We start from the raw sequence: 20158 nt of genomic DNA, 5'->3' as shown, positions 1-20158 counted from the left end.
AAGAAAAACGTTGCTTTTGAATATTTTAAGTGTTATATTGTGATCACTGATTTTTTTTTGAAAAAATTTCCCCCTGGTTAATAGTTAGATATAAAGAAACCTTAAGAGACAAGCCAGACCTTGAGGGGTAGGGGAGACAGACAGACAAAACAAGTAGAAAAAACAGGCAGGACTGTGAAGTAGTTTGCATTTTTCGACAGACTTGAGAGAAGCTAAGAAGATAGCAGACATCTGGCCACGTAGAGTTGAGTGCAGTTAAGGTCTGTGCCAAGGCTTAAGTACGTACGTGCTTGATTGCTAGTTATGCTCCCTTTCTATAGTAATGGCCTTCATGAGAAAAATCTCAAGTGTATTATAAAACGGTGAGTAGAGGAAGAAACACAGATGCCACTTTAAAGGGAAGAGCCAGGAAGGGATTTGGGTTTAAAGACTGAAGGATGGGAATATAGCCCCGAGGCACAGTTCTTGGTAAGCTCAAGGTCCTGAGTTCCATTCCTGGTACCAGAAAAGAAAGGAACATAGGAAGGAAAGAATGTGTCTGTCTGGTAAAATGGCGACTTGCGCTTGCTCCTTGGAGAGTGCTTCTGGGTTATCTTAATGAGGTGCTGCTCAGAGATTCGGGCGATTTTAAGCACGGGTGAGAAATTGGGCTGCTACTTGGCTGTGCTGTCTTTGCTGTTTTCCTCACTTCACTGCCCAGAGGCGTCCATATATTGAGAAGAGTTGGGTGTTTCCTCGCTGGAGCCTTTTATAGTCCTGGGTAGTGATGGCTTTCAGTGATACAAAGAGCCCGCTGGGGCTGTGGCACTTGGGCCATGGGTTACTGCCATTAGGTTCAGGGCTATGGCTTGGACCCCTGTCCTACAGTAAGTAGATCCTTAAATGTTGGGTCTGCTTGGAGAGAGAAGCAGAGTGAGGCCTCAGTACCTGCCAGCCTTATGTGTTACATTAAACCCAAAGTTTGAGACTTTCTGGACCTGTGAAGTGAAGTAAAAGTTTGTCTATTCCTGAATGCGCATAACAACTAATTGTGTCAGGATAATAGCTCAGACCTTTGTGATCTAGATTAATGATGTCTTTGATAAGTGGTTTTATAGGGAATTATTAGATGTTAAGGGAGGTGCGTTTATTTACAGAAGACATTCAACATCTTGTCTCCACCTAAACATTTTTAATAGAAAAGAAGCAAGTTGGTACCAAGTTTTTATTTAGTGGTGGGTAAATGACCACAGTGTCCTCTGAAGGATCTCCCCGACAACTTCTCTTTAGCTATTCTCTTTATCATTGCTGGACAGGCTTGTCAAAATACAACATTTGTCATCAGGCCACACATTTGCTTGTAAAAAACGCTTTATTTCTCTTATCAAGCATAAATTTAACTTTTGTTTTGGGATGAGTTTTGTTTTCTGTTTTGGGATGAGTTTCACTCTGCGGTTCAGACTAGGCCTTGAACTCACTGTTGTATCCGAAGCTGGTCTCAGACCCATGGCAGACCTCCTGAGTGCTGAGATTACAGGTGTGTGCCACCACACCCTACTTAAATTGATCTTTCAAAGTGTTCAGTGGTCTGCACCTTCTCTAACTAACTCTCCAGTCTTACAGATTCAGGTGTTTTTGTTTTTGTGCTGGATAGTTTTTATTTTTCCTTTGCAGGAATTCCTCCCCCTTCCCTCTACTGATGCAGATCCTCCTTGTCTTCATCACCCGTGCAGTGCCTCCTTCCCAGAGCTCCCTTGTTCCTTCTTTAAACCCAAACTATGAGTCACCAGTCTTTACTATACTGTGCTGCACTTTGTGTTAACTGGTCCTACACTTTCTGGAGTATCCTAGCTCTCATTTTTCTGATAAGAGTACATAGAGTTTATGATTTTTTTCCTGATACAGGATGTTGAATCCAAGGCTGTGTGCATAGTAGGCAAGTGGTTTACAGCCCCATCCCGAGTACATGATCTTTGAGGGCAAGTGTCTTTTTCTGTAATGCATAGAACCTAATAGGTACTTCTGTTTGTTAATTAATTGGTGATATATAGAACAAAATCCTAACATCCCTTTTCCTCAAAAATAAGTATTTCAGAACTGTTAATAAGTTAGTATGAATTGTGCATGAACATTCTTGTGCTTGTGTGTTTGGCCAACATTTTATGTTGATGTAAGTCAAACGAGGCTGTGCTCTTGACCTCTTCTGCAGTGTATGCCATCCGAGAAGCTGCCACCAACAACCTCATGAAATTAGTTCAGAAGTTTGGTACAGAGTGGGCTCAAAATACCATAGTTCCAAAAGTGCTGGTAATGGCAAATGATCCTAATTACTTGCATAGAATGACCACTTTGTTCTGCATTAATGTAAGTATTTTGTTGGCTCAGGCATTAAAGCACTTACCATTAGCACAAGAATTTCTGAATTTTGAAATACACAGTTTTCCATTTGCAATATATTTTTATGCTGATTAGTTTAGAATGTAAGAGATAAGAGAAAATGGTGATTTTAAAATTCTTGCTGTAGCTGGGGATTTAGTGCTGTAAGTACCTGGCTGGCAGGCATGAGGTTTTGAGTTTGATCCTCAGTACCAAAAAAAAGTTCATGCTAAAATTTTTGGTAGTACTTTAAAAGTTGCAGCTTAGTTGTGAATTCTGATCTAGTTCTGATTTTTGAATGCTACATGTGTATCTCTAAATTTAGATGCTTAAACTAGAAATAGTTTTCTGTTGGTCAGTTATTTTCTTATGAAATATTGATTTGTCTTGCTAGATTTCAGAATTTTAAAAAAAAATGTTTTAAGTGTGCCATCTTGTTTATTTTTCCAGGCACTGTCTGAAGCCTGTGGTCGGGAAATAACCACTAAGCAAATGCTGCCCATCGTATTAAAAATGGCAGGAGATCAAGTAGCAAATGTTCGTTTCAATGTGGCCAAATCGCTTCAAAAAATTGGGCCACTTCTAGACACTGAGTAAGATTTTAGTGTTATTGTTAAAAGTGTATTTTAACTGTGACCTTATAGTGGGGAGTAATAACTAAAATTAAGTTCAGTGATTCTCACTTTACATAGATAAGGATTTAAAAACAAATATTTGAACAACCATTTTTTGAGGATGTCCACTCTTCAATATTAAAACTCTGTGTATATGCAGATCATTGTTCAAAGCTAATTTTGCTAAGGACTTTGGAAATTATTTAGAGTATTTTCCAAGTTTATAAGTGTTTAAAAATATTTCTTATTTTAAGCTTTAAAAGTTATCAGTAGAGCCTACAGATAATACCTGAAAGCATGTGTATCAAAGAGATTTCTCTGGTACATGAGACTGCTTTTCACAGATAATACTTTTGAATTTTAGTGCTTTGCAGGGGGAAGTTAAACTGGTATTACAGAAGTTAGGTCAAGATGAAGACATGGATGTCAAATATTTTGCACAGGAAGCTATAAGTGGTATGTATTTCCGTTTTCTGACTTGAAGGGAGATTCATCTTTGCTGTGTGAGTAGTGGGGATTGGTCAGGGTGACACGCAGGAGGAGAAATGGGGATAGGAAATTCGTGGAATACTGGGGCCCCTCTGTGGTTAGGAACCTCTTGATCTAGCACTCTATCCTGAGTGAGCAAAGCCATTTTTTTTTAGTTCATGTCTAAGATGGGGAAGCATTATGAACCTTATTGGCAAAGCAGTTTTAGTTTGGGCTTAAGTTTTTAAAGTGTAGCTATTGATTAGTCTGGAAGAATGAAGAAACTGATAGTAATGAAAAGATTTTGGTCTTGCGTATTTGGATCATTGTTACATGGTTTAATGTTCATGTAGATTTATCATTCATGAATTTTCTGTACTATTAACCTATTTTGTTTGGAATTTTCCAGTTCTTGCGTTGGCATAATGAGGAACAGGAGAGAGAAGCCTTCACTAAATTCTTAACACAGATTCTAGGGAATATTTTCTTAAATGGGGTGCAGCAAAAATGGGAAACCTTCAAGACTACATCCAAGCAAATGACAGCTGCTTAAAGTCAAATTTCAATGACGTGATTTTTTTTTTTCTAAAGATGAAAAAGGATTGTTTTTTTCCCTCACCTTTGTGTTGGCATAATTATTTAAGCTATTCTTACTGCCCAGTTCCTGATACTTGGTACAGTCATCTCTTGATTGTCTCTCTAGGTTTTCTAGCACCATCTGGGCTCTTACATTCTCACTATTGGTCAGGTGCCAGCTGCTTAATATTCCAGATAAAGCCTGGATGGTTTGGATCGATAGATGAAGTGGAATGATTCTTTTACTGTTTACATATATCTGTGTGCCTCTCCATTCTAAAATTAAAGGTACATGGTGTATAATAACTTACTTTCTAAATTCTCTACTTGGGAGATCATTGAGAAATGACTGTAGTGAAAGCCGTTTTCCTGGAGTAAGATGATCTGCATCAGTATCTCACGTGAACTGGGAGTTGGAAGCTCTGGGTTAGTGTATGGGTTACTTTCCTTTTCTTCAGTTGTGACTATAATCATGTCATTGAGAAGCCAGATGGCTGGATGGATGTTGCAGCTAGCATGTGATGTTGAAATGTTAAAACTGGGCCAGACTTCCAAAATTTATTCTTTTCTCCTAAGGAACTTTCATGCTTCCTAATAAGTGGAAGTTTTACTGTGTCATTAATAACATTGCAGTTTTGTCTTTTGACTCTTAGGAACTGCTGGTAATAGTATGTGGATTTCCTATTCTTTACCGGCTCTGCTTCAGCGGAATTAGCATTTGTCATTGCTACCTTGTACAGTAGTTTTCCAAACTGAACTTTCATTGCTAATTTTTTGGTGTGAATAATACTGGAATCTTACTTAAAATACTTGGTTTTCTACTTTTACAGTAGAATCTCAGTAATTTCTTCTGAAATTTAGGATACTGGGTTAAGCCAAAGGCTTTGTGAAACATTTGTAGTAGCTGTGGAACACTGAACTAAACAATTCCAGTGCTGTCTTTTGAAAGCACCCATTTTACCTAGTGACACGGTACTTACCAATCACTCTTCAATTGTATCACATGCTAGCCATGAAGATGTGTATCTGAGGGGTTGTTGTATTGTTTTAATGAATTCAGTATGTTTTTTGTCTTGGAAATATATACATTTGTATTTCATAGGAAATTTAAATATTGTTTCTTAAAAATTTATGCATGTTTCATGTTATCACATCATCAACCTCACTGTGTGTTTTTAGTGACTTTTTTTTTGGTCTTTTTTGAGACATGGTTATGCTGTGTAATTCAGGCTGTCCTTGAACTCACTTTGTAGCCCAGGCCGGCCTTGAACTTGCAGTGGTCCTCCTGCCTCAGCCTCCTAAGTGCTTGGATTACAGGCATCTTGGATTCTATGTATTTATTTATTTTTTAATTTCTTTCTTCCCTTTTTTTTTTTTTTGGCTACAGGTCTTGCTATATAGTTCAGGCTGGCCTTGAACTCACTGTGTAGCCCTGGGCTGATCTCAAACATGTGGCAGTCCTCCTGCCTCTGCCTCCTGAGTGTTGATACAGATGTATGTGACCACACCTGTCTCCAAAGACTTTTAGTTATTGTAGTTTATTGATATTTTCTCTCATTGCATCTTGCTATGTATTTTGATGTTTCCATTTTGGCTTTTGAATTGTGGATTTCATTCACAAGTTCTTTTAAATCTAATAAGCTCTGTTGTGTTTTGTGAAGACCCAAAGACTTCTGTAAAACTGTGTACATTAAACAGTTGCATAAAACCAAGTTGACTAAATACTTTGAAGTTGTCTTACTTTAGAAAAACAGAAGAGGAATTTTAAATATTCTGTATTTTAAACTGTAAAATTACCTTGTACTAAATTTCTGTTTTATTGGGACAAGGAATAAGTATTTTTGTAAGCAGAAATCTTTCCTACATTCTCATTTTAATACCCTAAACTATTATGCTGTAAAGTTTTAGTTTTATGTCTTTTAGAAAAATTCCTGGAGGTTATGTTCTTCTTGAATTTCATGTTTGAGAGACTGTTGCCTTGGTCCTTGAAAGAGATTTGCACTAGAACCATTGCTTTGTTTGGTTAGAAATGCTGTTGGTTTGGGGAGAGACATGAAACTTTCTGTGTTCCCTACTGGGGAGCCCGTGTGTTTAGTTTAGTTCTGACTGTTAAAGCACTGCTTTTTCAGTCATGGGCTGTAGAGCTCAGCACGATCTCCTTTGTTACTGTTGAGAAGAGTTGTTCTTTGGGTTATAACAACCATTTTCCTACATACTTGTTTCCCTTTTCTTTAAACATGGGGTCACTGTGTTGCCAAGCTGCTCTCAGATACCTGGACTCCATTAAGTTTTCTTTTTATATCAGGGTAGAACTCAAGACTTTGCATTTGCCAAGGCATTCGTGCTGCTAAGCTAAATCCTCTGCTCAGTTTTCTGTTTAGCTTTGCAAATACTATATGGTGCACCAGCCTGCATGACTACTTGCCTTTGTCTTTCCCTCAGTATAGGGATTGAACTCAGGGCCTTAACGCTGAGCTATGCTCCCAAGAGTTTTTTTTTGTTTGGGAGACAACGTCTCAGTAAGTTGCCCAGGCTGGGTTTGAATTTGCATTCCTCCTGCCCCAGCCTCCCACAGTGCTGGGATTACAGGTGTTCACCATCACACATAGCACAGTTTTATCCTGACTTAATTTCTCTAAAATACAAATTTTAGGAGTTCTGAGAGCAAGCATTTTTGTTGAGTTATTTCCTGTATTTCCAGTGCCTTGTTCAGTGTAATATGCTCCATAGAAATGTTCAATGAATGTATTTCTGAAGTCTGTCATCTTATGAATGCCTGGAACAGTCATCAAAGACACCGACTTACCTCCATCTCACATGGACACAAATTAAAGATTTTTCTTTTCTTAGGAAACAGACTACATGTGGCCCTTTTCCAGTTCTTCAGCTCAGGGAATAATTGTTTTTGAATTTGTCTGATTGCCTCAAACATATATTACTATTGTTTTTCATCTTAGGCAGCTTGTATCCATTATTTGGTTTGTTAGGAAAGTGAAGCTAAGACACAATATATGCTAATAAAAATGTCTTCGTCAGTAATGGAATTCACCTTAGTGTTTCTTTCTATAATTTGTGTGGAGTTTAAACTTCATGGGCGTAAGAGGTCAGCTCTTGTTTCTCTGTGCTGCCAAGGAGATACAAACCCAAAGGTGTGTCTTTTTTTTTTTTTTTAAATAAGAATAATAGACTAGTGTATAGTATCAAATGAGGCCTTACTGAAATAAAGGGCACCCTTCAGCTCACGGAAATGTCACAGGTTGGCTTCTGTGACTCAGGACCTGGGGGATTCTTTGCTGGACAACTTGTTCTGGCTCAACAGAAGCAGCAGCCTGACCTTTGAGTCCTCTTTCAAGTATCCAGGATGCTCACGCAGACCTCCATGGGAAACAGGCATGTCATTTCTGGACAGGTGGTTGCTTGTTGCAGTGTTGTCCCCTTTATTAACTGCTGTGTTGTCATTGAGCTGAAGGATAGCATAGTATTTTTCTGTAGAATTACATTGGTTCCAATCCTCCAGGAATGACAGGGCAGGGTGATCAAACAAGTTGGGTGCCTGTCCGTTTTGCTTTTTGGTAAATTCCTTAGACACTTTTCTTTCTTTCAGTAGTTTTAAAACCTGGATATGAAAGTGTAGAGGAGAAGGCCCTATGACATAGTTTTGTTGGTTGACAGATTACATGATTGTCAGCTTCTTCGATTATTTTGCATTGGCTCTCTAGCATTTGGTTTCAACCCAATTTAATGCTCCTCTCCCCGGTTCCCTCCCATGTCTCCAGTCCACCTCCATACCTAGAATAGTTTGAGTATTCCCCATTTGCCTCCACAAGGCTGCTGTTTCCAGGAAATTACATAATGTTCAGTTGAAATGGAAGTCTGGAGGATGAAGAGTATAATTACTCATTGGGTGGATATGCCAAGTCCTGCTTTATCCAGAATAGTTGTCTTAAACTAATACCATCAGTTGTGAAAGGAGCTGGGTGTTTAGTTTGTTCTGGACTCTGAAGGCTGTCAGTGACCAATGTTTGGGGGACCCTTAAGCGGGCTCCCTAAGGCACATAGGGGTCATCCTTTTGAGGACTGCTGAGGGTAAGGCATGGTTAGTCAAGTCCTGGAGAGAGCTGGCTTTCTGTGTCGGGCTCATGCTCTGGTAGGTTGCTGGGCTCCCATCCCCGAGGGCATCCTGACAAGCACGGGTGGGTAGGAGAGGGACAGTCCTGGTCAGAGACAGTCACGACCCTGCTGTCTCTGTCTCTAGTGATGGCACAAAGACTGAGGAAACTAGATTTTCCTGGGAAGGACAGTGAAGAGCACTGCGCCCCTGGGCCTGACAAGAACCACTTTCTGAGACCTGGAATGGCTGGAGAGGACACAGGGAAGGTAAGACCTCAGAAATCTGGGGCCAGCCCTGAGGGCAGCCAGTGTGGTCTGGTGTGTCAGGGAGCTGCAGCAGGATGGCAGGGACAGCACTTCCTGCTCTGTTCAGGGAAGACAGCTGGTTTTAAGAGCCAGGAGAATGAGCTTTCAAAGCCTCTTCTGTTTGGCTTCTTTGTTTTGTGAATGCTTTGTGGGGTGGTGGTGGGGGTCAGTGTCTGTCTCTGCCCCTGCAACATGAGGCCTGTCAAGGTTCCTGTGTCCCCTTGTTAGACAGTGACACCCATGTGTCACTAAAGGGGTGATTAGTGAAGAGTCACTTGTAGAAATGGGTTTCCAATTTGTCTGTTATTTGCCACAGTTCCTCTTAGTCATTTTCAAAATAAAAATCTTGTGTGCAGTTTTTATGCATGCCAATCTGAATATGCATGGGGCCCTTATGCATGCCAATCACAAGCCCCATTTGATGCCACTGCATGGAAAAGGGGTATAAAAGGTCCAGTTCAGCAGAGTTGGTGTTGGCCATGGCCCCAGGGGTCGTCCTTTTGAGGACTGCTGAGGGCAAGGCATGGTTAGTCAAGGATTAGTCTACCCCATTGAGTAGAAAGAAGGGCAGTTTATGACTTAGAAGTACATTCAGAATAGGAGCGCCAGTGGGATTGGTCATCTGTTACTGATGTCAGGCTACATTCAGTTCATTGGGAAAAGTTTGGCAGTTTCATGATGAAAATTTGAATATAAAACGGCATCAAGGTACACATTGCTCTCACCCTGACTTAAGCAGGCAGATCACAAAGTCCAAGTTCAGACGCAGCTTGGGCCTCTAGGGCAGCCCTAAGGAAAAGGCCGAGGTGCAGCGCCAGTGCTAGAGGGTGTCTCCAGCCAGTGTAAACCTCTAGTCCCCCCAGCCGTAAACAAAATCCCGGAAAACAAATACTTGCTTTTCCTGTCCTGCAGGCCCTAAACAGGGGAGGTTAACTCAGTGCTTTCGCCCTTCTGTGGTGCTGCACACTGTCATCCTGGGCCTGCGCTGCCAGGCACCTGGGCCCCCGGCGCTTGGGAGTGGTTGTGCAGCAGGAGGAAGTGCTCAGTGACTGCTGTTCACAGCCCAAGAGGCTCCTGGATGACCTTTGGGTCAGTTTGTCCACTTCCTAGAACTTGGCCCTAGGGAAGAGACTTTGGCTGAAGGACTGAGAACAGCTACATTTATTTTAGGCATAAACCTGACACTTCTTAAGGAAGAAAGCATTTATATTTCCCGGCAAATTCAGGAGCATCTGACCCTCCTGTTAAGCTCGCAGTATCTGTCTGGTCTGCATACTGATCTTTGAAGCGCTTGCCATGGCTCAGCCTGGACAGCTTCGGAGGCTAGGACAGTGCTGTCTGCCGTTCCTTGAGCCTCAGCAGCTGTAGCACCTGGATCAAGTCTCAGTGAATCCTCACAAGCTGGGCAGTGGGTATTGCCATCTCTATGTCAGGTGGTCCTGAACCAGCTGCTTTAGGCCTCTGAGGCTGCAGGGCATTCATCCCAGAAAAATCCCCTGCCCAGTGACTCAGGGGGCCTTCCCTGCATGTGTTTCACATGAGGAAAATGACCAGAGTGCGAGATGGAAAAGGGAATTGGCTGTTGCCAGGCAGAGCCCTGTGTGTGAAGGGCCAGCAGCCAAGTGAGTGATCCAGGAAGTCATCCAATTGCAAATCAGAATTGTGCTTAACTCCTCACTGGCCGTGGTGCACAGCAAACTCATCAGTCTCCTGGTAGGTGAGTGAGCAGTGAAGTGTGGCAGCCCTGGGGACTGTCCTTGATTCTTGGTCAGCCTGGGGCCCCAGGGGAGCCATCTGACACTCAGCTATGCCTGCTGCCTAGTTTGGGGGGAGCACCCAGAACGGGAGAACAGGTTCCTGGTGGAGGAGCTTCCTCAGTGCCTTGGAGATGGACTCTGGAAGCCTGCAGAGAGCCGCCTGTGCACTAGGTGACACATGCATCCCTCACACAGGATCTGCTAGCGAGCCGAAGCCCACTTGCCGCTCACTGCCACCCCCAGGTCAGCCCAGCTGTGTTCTGACAGCAGAGCTGTTGACAGGCCTGTCAGACAAGGGTTAAGGGGATTTGTTTATTGAATCACTAAGTAGCTGTCACATGATTTTAATCAAAACACCATTTCCCTGACAACAGTGATGTCAGTCTTGTTATTGCAGGAAGGAGCAGCTGTGAGGGACATTCGGCCTCCTTGCCGAGCCCAGGTTTGGAGGCTCAAATCAAGTGGAGCATCTGTAAATAATGGTTGTGGACCTTGGCTTGCAGATTGTACCCTCCTCCTCCGTCTGCATGCTCCTCGCTGTTCAGACACTGACTAGAACCCAGTCCTTACACGGAGTCTTGGCGAAGACTGCACCTCTGCCTCCCTTGCTCTGTCTACTCTGAGTTCCATTGCTTTTTCTTTCTTTCTGTGTTCACTGTACTCGCTCCAATTCAGAGTTACTGGGACCTGCTGGCATCTCTGAATCTAACGTACTTGCTGGCGATTGAGGCATTCTGTCCAGCCGGAGGTCGGAGCCATTCTGCTCAGGGACGTGAGCCATCCCTCAGCTGAGTAGGGATAGGTGCTGCCCAATGGTGATGAACTCTGAGGAGCCCAAGGCCTGCCTCGGCCAGAGGGTTAATTCTCTTCAATCCGGAAGACTAGGAGGCCCAAGTCCAGAGGACCAAGGCCTCAGGATACGTGATCCTATCTCTAGAGGCCCTCCAGCTAAGGGACTTGGGTCCCAAAGGCCACAAAGAGGTCAGAAGTAGGCTGGTCACAGGGTCAGCTGAGGCGGTTTTCCTTGGACTCCAGACTCTTGTGTGTACTTTCTCACAGCTGGGGACTTTGAGACCAAGGAGCTCCCACGCAGAAGACTCAGGCGTTGTGACTGCTCTCCACCTAGGAGTTTGACCTGGAAATCGGGGTCCAAGAGGCCTTTCATATGGGACACAGAATCTCCTGGATAGTCTTGTGTGTGTTGAGCTCAGGGCTGGGGCTGCCCAGAACTCAGCTGAAAATTCAAAAATCCTGGTGCAAAGTTCTTCATTCTTAAACCAGGAGCGAGTGTTGAGAATAGAGCACCACCTTTAAATCTGTGAGGAGAGTCCATAGCCATGTTTGCTAGGCTAGTGCTAGGGCCGACAGTGGGCACTGTGCCATCGGGGGCTGGTGGCTCCTGTGAGCACTTCCGTATTCGAGGGCAGCACTGTGCCAGGCTGATAAACCTGGAATTGTCAGCCACTTTCCCAGGTTACTGTTGGAAATGAGCCTTTATGCTGAGGGCCTCTTCAGGGGCAGAACTGGCAGTGTCACAGGATTGAAGTCTTGGTCAGAGGTTCAGTGCTGCCTCCCGGCTGCCTCTCTGGCTGTGCGGCCGCCCCGGACTCGGGGGAGCAAGGCCCTGTTCTTCCCAGCTTTGCTTCTTGCATGGCTTTTCACTCCTGGGCCCCCCTGCCTGCTCTTTTGGCACTTACTTTGCAGGTACAAAGACTCCTTGCTAAACATGAGAGTTCTTTGGTGACCTACAGCAGTTCCAGTGGGTCCCAGACTGAAGAATAGATGACCTTGAACATTGTGCGCTCTGAGGAAAGGCACAGGGGTTTTGTTGTTGTGTTTTCAGTTGTGTCCTCTCCCCTCCCCGTCTCACTGGGCAGCCTTGGGGTGGTTTTCACTCCACCTCTTTTGGGCATCTCAGACTCTCTTATTCCATATTTGGGGCACGGTGAGGGGGAGATTGAGTCAGAAACTTCAAAGCTATCTGAGGAGCGATGACTCAGTTCCCCCTTCAGGAGCTGCATCCCTAATGCCTCATTTTCCCTGGGCCTCGATTTCTGCCCAGCCGGCTCGGGCTTGGCTCCAGGGGAAGTCCACTCCTAATGTGCACTGTCTTCCCCTCTCTCAGGCACCTTGCTTGTTTTACCAAGGCTTGGAAAGTCTGCTTGGCAGTGTCAGGCCTGTGATTCGTCATCCTTAGGAAAGCCCCATGGACACACAAAGGGAGGCATTGATACAGCAGAGGGCGTTGGCAGCTGTAGGTGCAGAGGGGTTCAGCTTCCATGCTTGCTTGGGGTGTCACAGCAGAAGCCTCCTGAAAAGACCTGTGGCTGGAGACAGCAAGCTCGTGTTCTGCCTGACCTCGAGTTTGTCCTCAGACTTGTCATCTTCCCTTCATAACTAGGTGGCGGTAGCTTTGCCAGTGATGGCCCTAGGCCTGCAGTGAGGGTCCAGTCTCCTGAGTCGGGCCCCCATGGTTTCCCCACGGACACGGCCCCGTGTGTTCTGCACACAGTACTCCATCCTTCCGTGGCTTTTGAAGGAGCCAGAATGGGAGGACAGCTGTGCTGTCATCCGCCCCCAGGGAGGAACAGCTGTGCTCCGTAGGTAACACTTCCTTCATCGTCGCACAGGACTCGGGACTCGATGCAGTGCAGAGCCCACAGCTGCCTCCTGCAGGCAGGGTCTACCAGGGGTCAGATGAGAATGCCCTCTGCATAACTGTGTATCATTGTTTTTAGGGTTTTTGGTGGTTTTTTCAAATTAAAAAAAAATAAAGGGCCTCTTTAAGACTGAACTCAAAAGCATAAAGGCTAAGGCAGGGGTTCTTAATCTCTGTCCTTGAGTGGAACCAGGAACCAACTCTTCCCTGGAGACTGTGTTCCCTGCATCTATGAAGGTGTTTTGGGGGGAAGAGTCTAAGGGTGTTTCAGTGCACGAGGGGACCTACGATCCCAAACCCGGACCGGAGAGGAACAGAATCTTGGGCAAACCCGAGGCGGGGCTCGCTGATGGACACCGGAATTGCAGGCACTTCGGGCTGGTTCCGTGCCTGACCCTCTGCTCTCGCTGCAGAGCATTTGCTCGCAAAGCACAGGGGCATCAGCAAGTCCAAGCAGCGCTGAAGGCTTCCTGGGAAGGGCGTGCTAGGACTCGACTGGCTGCCGAGCTGCTCGATGGTGTCCACTAGCAAGTCTGTTATGTCCCCTGAACCCTGGGCCACTGGGGTTGATTTTGACAGCACATTTAAAATGATGGTGAGATTTGGTGGAAAGACAAAAGTTTGCAAAACATAGTTACAGGGTGGGGGAGGGCACCCCAGTGCCAGTGTTCTTAGGGAGTCCTGTGGTAGAAGCTGTGTAGGCCAGGGACCGGCAACTGTGAGTGGCAGTGTGCAGTGCTGCAGTACAGAACGAGGGCGGCTGCTCTCTGGCCCTGCACAGCCAGGCAGATGTGGCCCGCAGCTCCCTCCAGGCCCACCTGCAGCCAGCTGATGGTTCCTGTGTGTGGGAACTGTGTGACTTTCACAGCAGGCGCTCCGGGGGATGGTCGGAGCAAAACTAAATCTCAGTTGAACTCGCTGCCAGGAAGTAGGATTTAGTCTGCCCTTATACTCAGGATCTGGCACTACCAAGAGTCCAGAATGAGTAATAGCTTGGCAGACAGATTCCCCAGCACCCTGAGGGCTTTGGAGTTGGGCCTCAAAGGATGCCTCTCCCTGGGAGGAGTGCATGGTGTGTGTGTGTGTGTTTGTCTTGATCTCGTGTGTGCCCATGTGCATCCAGTGCTCGGCAGACCCCAGAGAAGGGACAGATTCTACGTAGCAGTCTTTTTAGCTGACCTGACAACTAGAGAACTTCCTCTCCCCATCTCACCCTGGCCTCCTGCTTGCCTATTTTGGAGGAGTGGACATGACTCCTGTACAGCTTGCCTTCCTCCTACCATGGCAGAAGGCCCCTGCCTGAACTGCCTAGGCGGATGGGCTTTGCCCTGGGACTTAAGATCAAGGAGCATTAATTAGGCCCAGTGGGGCCCTGTCCATGTGCAGGCTGTGGCCAGCAGTGCTTCCGTCAGCGATCTGCAGTGGCTAACGTGTACTCAGGCGATTCAGAGCAAGGTATTATTTACTCTGCTGACGTCAATGAGAACATACTATCCACTGTCCTTTTCTGCTGGCTGAAATGAGCACCAGAGCTCAGAGAACACAGCCACCTTCCACATTTTAAAAATTCTATCCAAGCCCCAGTAAGGTGGAGGCCTGTCTCTTTAGCCTGACATTCATATCACCCGGGCTTTTAGAAAACAAGTTGCTTTTATTTTAATTCAAGAGGGTTGGAAACATAAAAACAGTACATTTTCCTTGCAGAAAATTACCCCATTTAAATTACCATTTGGTACAAAGATCATTTATTAAGTTGCATTTTAGGCAATTTTCTAACATTGACAGGTTACACTTTGATTTTTTTCACATTGGAGCTATTATGATTTGCATTCAAAATACCAAAGCTATTGAACTCACCAATTTTTCTTAGTAATTAAAAAAAGCACACAGAAAAATAACTACAATTAATCTTATCAAAAGTAACTCACAGACCAAACATCCAGCAAGACCACTTTTCTCCCTTCAGAAATAAGCAAATAAGCTTGCCCTTTCTACAAAGTGCAAATATCTGTCACTTTTTACTTCTTCAATTGCAGTCCCCAAAGAGAAGCCAATTTCCTCTCTGCTGCTTTCTCCTCTAGAGATTTTGGTGAAGGCTGATCTAGTACCGGAAGGTCACACCATTTGAATTTTTCTGAGCCCGTCCTGAACAGATAGGCATCATGCTGCTGGCAGCAAGTCCCAGTTATCTGTATTTGCTAGGGTGACATTATTCCATCTGGGGTTGTATTTTTCCAGGATGTTGTTTCGTGCTTCTATTTCTACCCCCTCCCACCATTCTGCCTACCTGCTTTGACTCTGAAAAGACAAAGCGTCTTTAATAAGAGCATGTTAACTGTTTTTCCTGAACCCTAAGCATGTCTGACAAGCACTCCTACTGGACCGGACCTAACTGTAAGGAAGTGTTGTGCCCCTTCTGAGGCTCAAAGCTGAGTCTGTGACTCTTCTTTGAGCAACCCTTCTGTGAGGCTGGATCTCTTGACCTGCACAGGTGGCTGGCGCCAGACTCTGCTGCCTCCTGTGATCAAAGGGGCAGTGCTTTCCATCACACTCTCTCTGCCCAAGGAAATGAGTAGCACTTGGGAAAGGTGGACTTGTTGATAGGAGCCGAGGCCTCAGCCGTTCCCTGAGCAGAGGGCAGCTGGTCTCGAGTCTGGCTTCCCCAGCCTTGTCCAGTGCAGGCTACCTGGAAGGCTGCTGCCAGACAGCGCCACACTTCCTGGTGCCTAACCACAATGGAGGCTTTCTTCACATAGCTGTCTGCTTATGAAGAGTCAGGTGCCAGTCAGGGGGGCAGAGACGCTTCTCACAGCCTTAGAAACCAGTCGACCCACGTACGTCACACACACACAATCCAAGAGCTTTGGTTTCCTCCGCTGTGAAAATAAGGACAGCACCTCCCTGCCTTCACAGAACTGTTGTGAGGATTAGGAGAGATCACTGTGAAAGTGCCTGGTAAGAACAGAAGCTTCTGCTCCTTTCGGACGGGCAAGCTGAAGCGCACTGGGGCAGGAACCCTCGGAACTACCACTGGCTGAGTCTGGGCAGTACTGCTGCCCGTGTCTCAGTGTATGCAACAGGATGTGCCTGAAGCCACCAGAGTGCTGAAATCTGCCCAGATAAGATGCAAAGGAAACGGTGGGGCACCGAGGATGGCTGGGTGTCTTCTGGAGTCGGCCAGATCACCTTGGGGAAAAAATTACAAAAATGCGACAGGTCCTGGGAAATCAAGTTCAGGGACTAAAACAAGCTTGAAAGGCATCCCCGTAGTTGGTTCTGCCATCTCCGAGGGCCACCAGAAAGAGCTCTGTTGCCAGTCCCTTGCCTAGGCCACAGGTAAACCCTGTTAAAAGGGGCATATGAATTTTAAAAAACGTTTTGTATAGTTTATAAGCACAGATAAATGATACTGCTTGTGTTTTCCACAAATTACTCTGAAGATAATTTCTGTACGAAGTTTCCAGAAACAACATAACTCAAGATCCCTGCCTAAACAGTTACTCCAACTTACTATCTTTTCTCCAGTTTTTACCTGTGATGTGTAGGCAGAAAGAGACCGAGCGGCTCGGGTGGCTTCTGAGGAGGCAGCAGAGGCAGCCCAGCTTAGGGGAACAGATGCAGCCAAGGTCAGTCCCAGGACCAGTGCTGTCAAGTGAGACCATGCACTGTCTTTCATGGAGTACCCTGGAGTGTGAATCGTCTTGAACCCAGAGGGCAGCTTAAGCCTAACTGCGGACACAGGTTCAATCCAGAGCAGAAACAGCTGTGACCCCACGTAGTTGAGAACCTGAGCTTGCCTAGTGTCCAGACTCCTGTGCTGCACCTGGGGCTCTGCGCACCTGTCACTGGCAGCTGCTGCTCTCCACCACCCTCCGGTTTCTGTCTCATCACCTCGTCACTCTCCTTTTCCCCAGCTCTAACCACCAGGCAGAGGTCCTTAACAATGTCCCTACCTTAGGTATAGTAACACCCCCAGTTCACAGCAAGAGGTGACAGAGGTCACCTTGTGACTGGAGGGGCTGGGGACAGTGTGGAGGGTGACACTGCACAGTACCCCCTTTTTTCCCGACTCTCCTCTCGAGAGCTGAGCTGACTTTATTTTCTCCCCTCTGACACCAGGGCACGGTTTAAACACTTGGGAGTTCTGGATTTCTGAGGAGGAATTCTCTAGGAGGCCAGGAGCAAGCCCAGGAAGTTTTGTCTGGTCAGCTCTAACTAGCCAGCTCTAACTGGCCAGCTCTAACAGTCTTCAGTCCGACGCTAGTCCTGGCAGGCCCTGCTGCCTCCCAAGTCAGTGGATTCCAGAGGGCTGCTGGTGTGGGAACCGTCCACTTCCCTGTTCCCCAGGTGGCCAGTGAGCAGTACAGGCTCCGTGAGGGCACAAGTAGGGACGAGGCAGCTCTGGGGAATTAATGCTAAGTGCCTTATTTGCCTTACAGGGACCAGAATTTCAGTGGCCTGTAAATACTGGAGGCCCATCTGCCCAGCTGGAAACTGCAGAACTAGTGCATTTTCCCCCAGGCAAGGATCAATACCCTTGGATTAAAGAAAAAACTCATAAAAAATAAAAAAGTACCACACGTATTGCACTTTTAGCAAATGCAATTTTTACCTCACGTCCATCTCACCAGTTTCTTCAGAGGAGCCTGGCTGACAAGATCATACAGCTAATGATTATTCTACAGTAGTGTACACCTGCTGATGTGAAAGTGGGCAGGAAGTGGCCTCTCATCGAAAGCGTGGTCCTAAGCTTTCTTAGTGTTCCTCTAGTGTCTGTGAAGTAAAGACTGCTCAGAAGTCTCCAAGGGTCCCTCGTGAGTGAACAGAGCAACAGAGACAGACCACAGACACTATCCGAGCAGCGGGCTCCTTCTCTGCTCACCAGCACACATTTCTGGGAACACACATGCTGTGGGATTTACTGGTTTCTGCCGAGGTGAGAGAAGCGAACGGGCTCACAGCAGAGGCTCCCGCTGGGAGGGGCTCTGCACCGGGGTCGGTGCCGTCCCCGCCACGCTGCCGGCGCGTCCCGACTTCTGTCCGGGTCCTGTCACTTGCCAACAGCCGCTCCATCGTCCCTCCTCGGTTGCCTAATTCCTGCCACAGTTCCCACTCAGGTCTCCTGGGCTAAATGCTTGGGGTCCTACTGGGGGACCGGGGCAGGAGTTATGCCAATCTGTCACTGCCGTTCCTCCAGTCCTGAAATGAACAGCCCCAGTTTTCAACCTGGAAGGTATTTGAATTTCAGCAGTATTACAGTGCTGCTGTAGTAATTTTAGGAAAATATCCTCCTTCAGTCTAAACACATCAAACCTTGTTTTATAACTGGCTTCTTTTGCAGAGATGTAGAGATTTTTTTTTTTTTTTTCTTTTTCCTTTTTATCGGTACCGGGGATCAAACTCACGACTGCCTGCTTGCAAGGCAGGTGCTTATGCTTCTGAGCTAAACCTCCAGCCCCAGATGTAGAGATCTTAATGAAATGGTCTATTAAGTGATGTTCTGTATTTGAAAAAAATCATCACTATTAAGCATGAGGAGGATAATCCATAAGAGGAACATAATTCATTCTTCCTGGATTTTCACTGTTACTAAATCACAAAGATGATATCCACCCCGCTTTCCTACTGACACCCAGAGCCAAACTCCAAGCAGAGTGCCTCTGGGAAGCAACCTGGCATGGGAGGGAGCCCAGTGCCGAGGCGCTCTGGCCAGCCACAAGCACGGCTCAAGGCCCCAGCACTGCAGGGCTGGGCTAGGGCCAGGATGACTCCAGACGTCCCCGCGTCCCTGCCTGCGCGGGTGCAGACTGCCAAGAGGAAAGGCAGCTGAGAGGTGTTTCTAGATGCAGCATCAGTGTAGTAGCGCTCTTCTTTGTGCTTTAAGGAAGATGCTTTGTGCTTAACGCATTCATCTGCTGATAGGACAAGCCACTCTAAAGGACAGAAATTATAGTTTTTATAAATAATACTGAATTTGTAACATCTGGATGTCATTGTCCAAATAACATTCATCACTTCTAGGTACATGGTCAATTAGCCATAGCATCTATTTTCATTTACTTTGACAAATGGATTTTGAGTGTTTTTTCCTAGTAATAATGACATGTTTGGCAGATGAGCTGCTTAGTTAACACATCTGTGGTTCTTTGAATATTGCTATTAATACTTGAACATTTCATTACAAGTCAGAACTTTAAGGAAATTAAAAATGCTGATTCCCACATGGTGGAAAACAAACTGAAGTGACTTTGGATTTAGCATTGACATAAATGGAGAACTGCTGAGTTTCTACAGAAAAGAAAGAACTGCAGCGTGACTGCGGTGAGGGCAGGCACAGCACCACACTCCACGGGAGACACCAGAGTTCATCCGCGTGGCCTTCAGATTTCTAAGCCCTCTATGAAACTGGTCAAATATACCGAGCTGGATAAACTACTAGCAACATACAGGATAAAGTCAAAAGAACTACTCTACTACAGAAGAAACAAGAGGCCATCCTCCGGAGACTGACCACCGGCCCCCAGTTCCACATGAGACTACGTAGGAAGAGCTGGGGCTTGTGACGCTGCCCAGCCTCCACTGTGGTGGGTCTCCTGTCAAATCCACAGGTGACATCTTTGGAGCCCTGAGGATATTCTGACACTCAGTAACCCAGGGGCACCTTGGGAAAAGGTGTGTCACCTGCTTCCAGATAGAGGCGAATGAAGGTCTCAGGGGCCAGTACCAGCTATTATTTAGTGGCCCCTGAAACAGCCTGTGCTCCATAGCTTTGTGACAGTCTCAGAGACAACCTGCATCAGCAGCATGGAACTCATCATTCAAAGACAAAGCACAACTGTCCTTTATTTCCTGTGCATCAGATTTCATTACATATTCTTGATTTGCCTTGAAGCAATGTTGGTGCTTCGCTTCAGCGAAAATACACTGCCTTTCCCTTTTGGCCATACATATAATAAACGCAATGGCTCGCGTTTGTCCGGCTTTCACAAGCTTCCTCTCAATGAGACGCTGTAATTCTACATGTCACCTAGGTCTGGCTGTTGTCTTACACAAACATTTGTTTCTGCCTCCTTGGAGAGTTTGCCCCATTTTACCAAGGGAATGAGCTTCAGCCTACAACTATGTTCCAGCACTCACTACAGAAAACTGAGTGGGGCAGAGCCGGGAGGAAGCACATCCACCCCAGCGAGGCCCTCGGATTCCAGTTGGGTTACTTGATTTTTCCCCATTAGGGAGAAAGCAAGAAAACAGGCTTTAAATTGAAAAGGCTGGAATAAAAATAGAAATACAGTCTGCCTTCACTAGATTCGCCT

The 20158-nt window shown here is 45.9% G+C and overlaps 2 protein-coding genes across 8 annotated transcripts in view; one reads left to right on the top strand and one right to left on the bottom strand.

The window, feature by feature from the left end:
* The window catches only part of Ppp2r1b (protein phosphatase 2 scaffold subunit Abeta), a 36388-nt gene extending 18954 nt beyond the window's left edge, over positions 1-17434 (top strand). Inside the window, exons 12-16 of one of the 6 annotated variants that reach the window (XR_010049619.1) lie at positions 2189-2343; positions 2806-2948; positions 3334-3425; positions 3847-4301; positions 5401-7052. Coding sequence is in view for 5 of the 6 variants with exons in the window: in XM_063255730.1 (XP_063111800.1) it covers positions 2189-2343; positions 2806-2948; positions 3334-3425; positions 8269-8390; positions 16371-16550 (692 nt within the window). In the remaining variant the exon portion in view is untranslated. Of the gene's footprint in view, positions 1-2188; positions 2344-2805; positions 2949-3333; positions 3426-3846; positions 7053-8268; positions 8391-16370 lie in introns of those variants that run through there. The other 5 variants (XM_063255732.1, XM_013155462.3, XM_063255730.1 and 2 more) reach the window with 5 other exon arrangements.
* The window catches only part of Sik2 (salt inducible kinase 2), a 120062-nt gene continuing 114380 nt past the window's right edge, over positions 14477-20158 (bottom strand). For both annotated transcript variants that reach the window (XM_063255728.1, XM_063255729.1), the window contains one exon: positions 14477-18778. In XM_063255728.1, the coding sequence (XP_063111798.1) occupies positions 18754-18778 (25 nt within the window). In that variant the 3' untranslated portion in view covers positions 14477-18753. The remainder of the gene's footprint in view (positions 18779-20158) is intronic.

This window comes from Cavia porcellus, unplaced genomic scaffold (assembly GCF_034190915.1).
Source record: "Cavia porcellus strain 051 isolate PalLab524CR breed Dunkin Hartley unplaced genomic scaffold, mCavPor4.1 scaffold_9, whole genome shotgun sequence".
Lineage (NCBI taxonomy): Eukaryota > Metazoa > Chordata > Mammalia > Rodentia > Caviidae > Cavia > Cavia porcellus.
The sequence above is the reverse complement of the archived record's forward strand: the minus strand, read 5'-3'. Positions and strand labels throughout refer to the sequence as shown.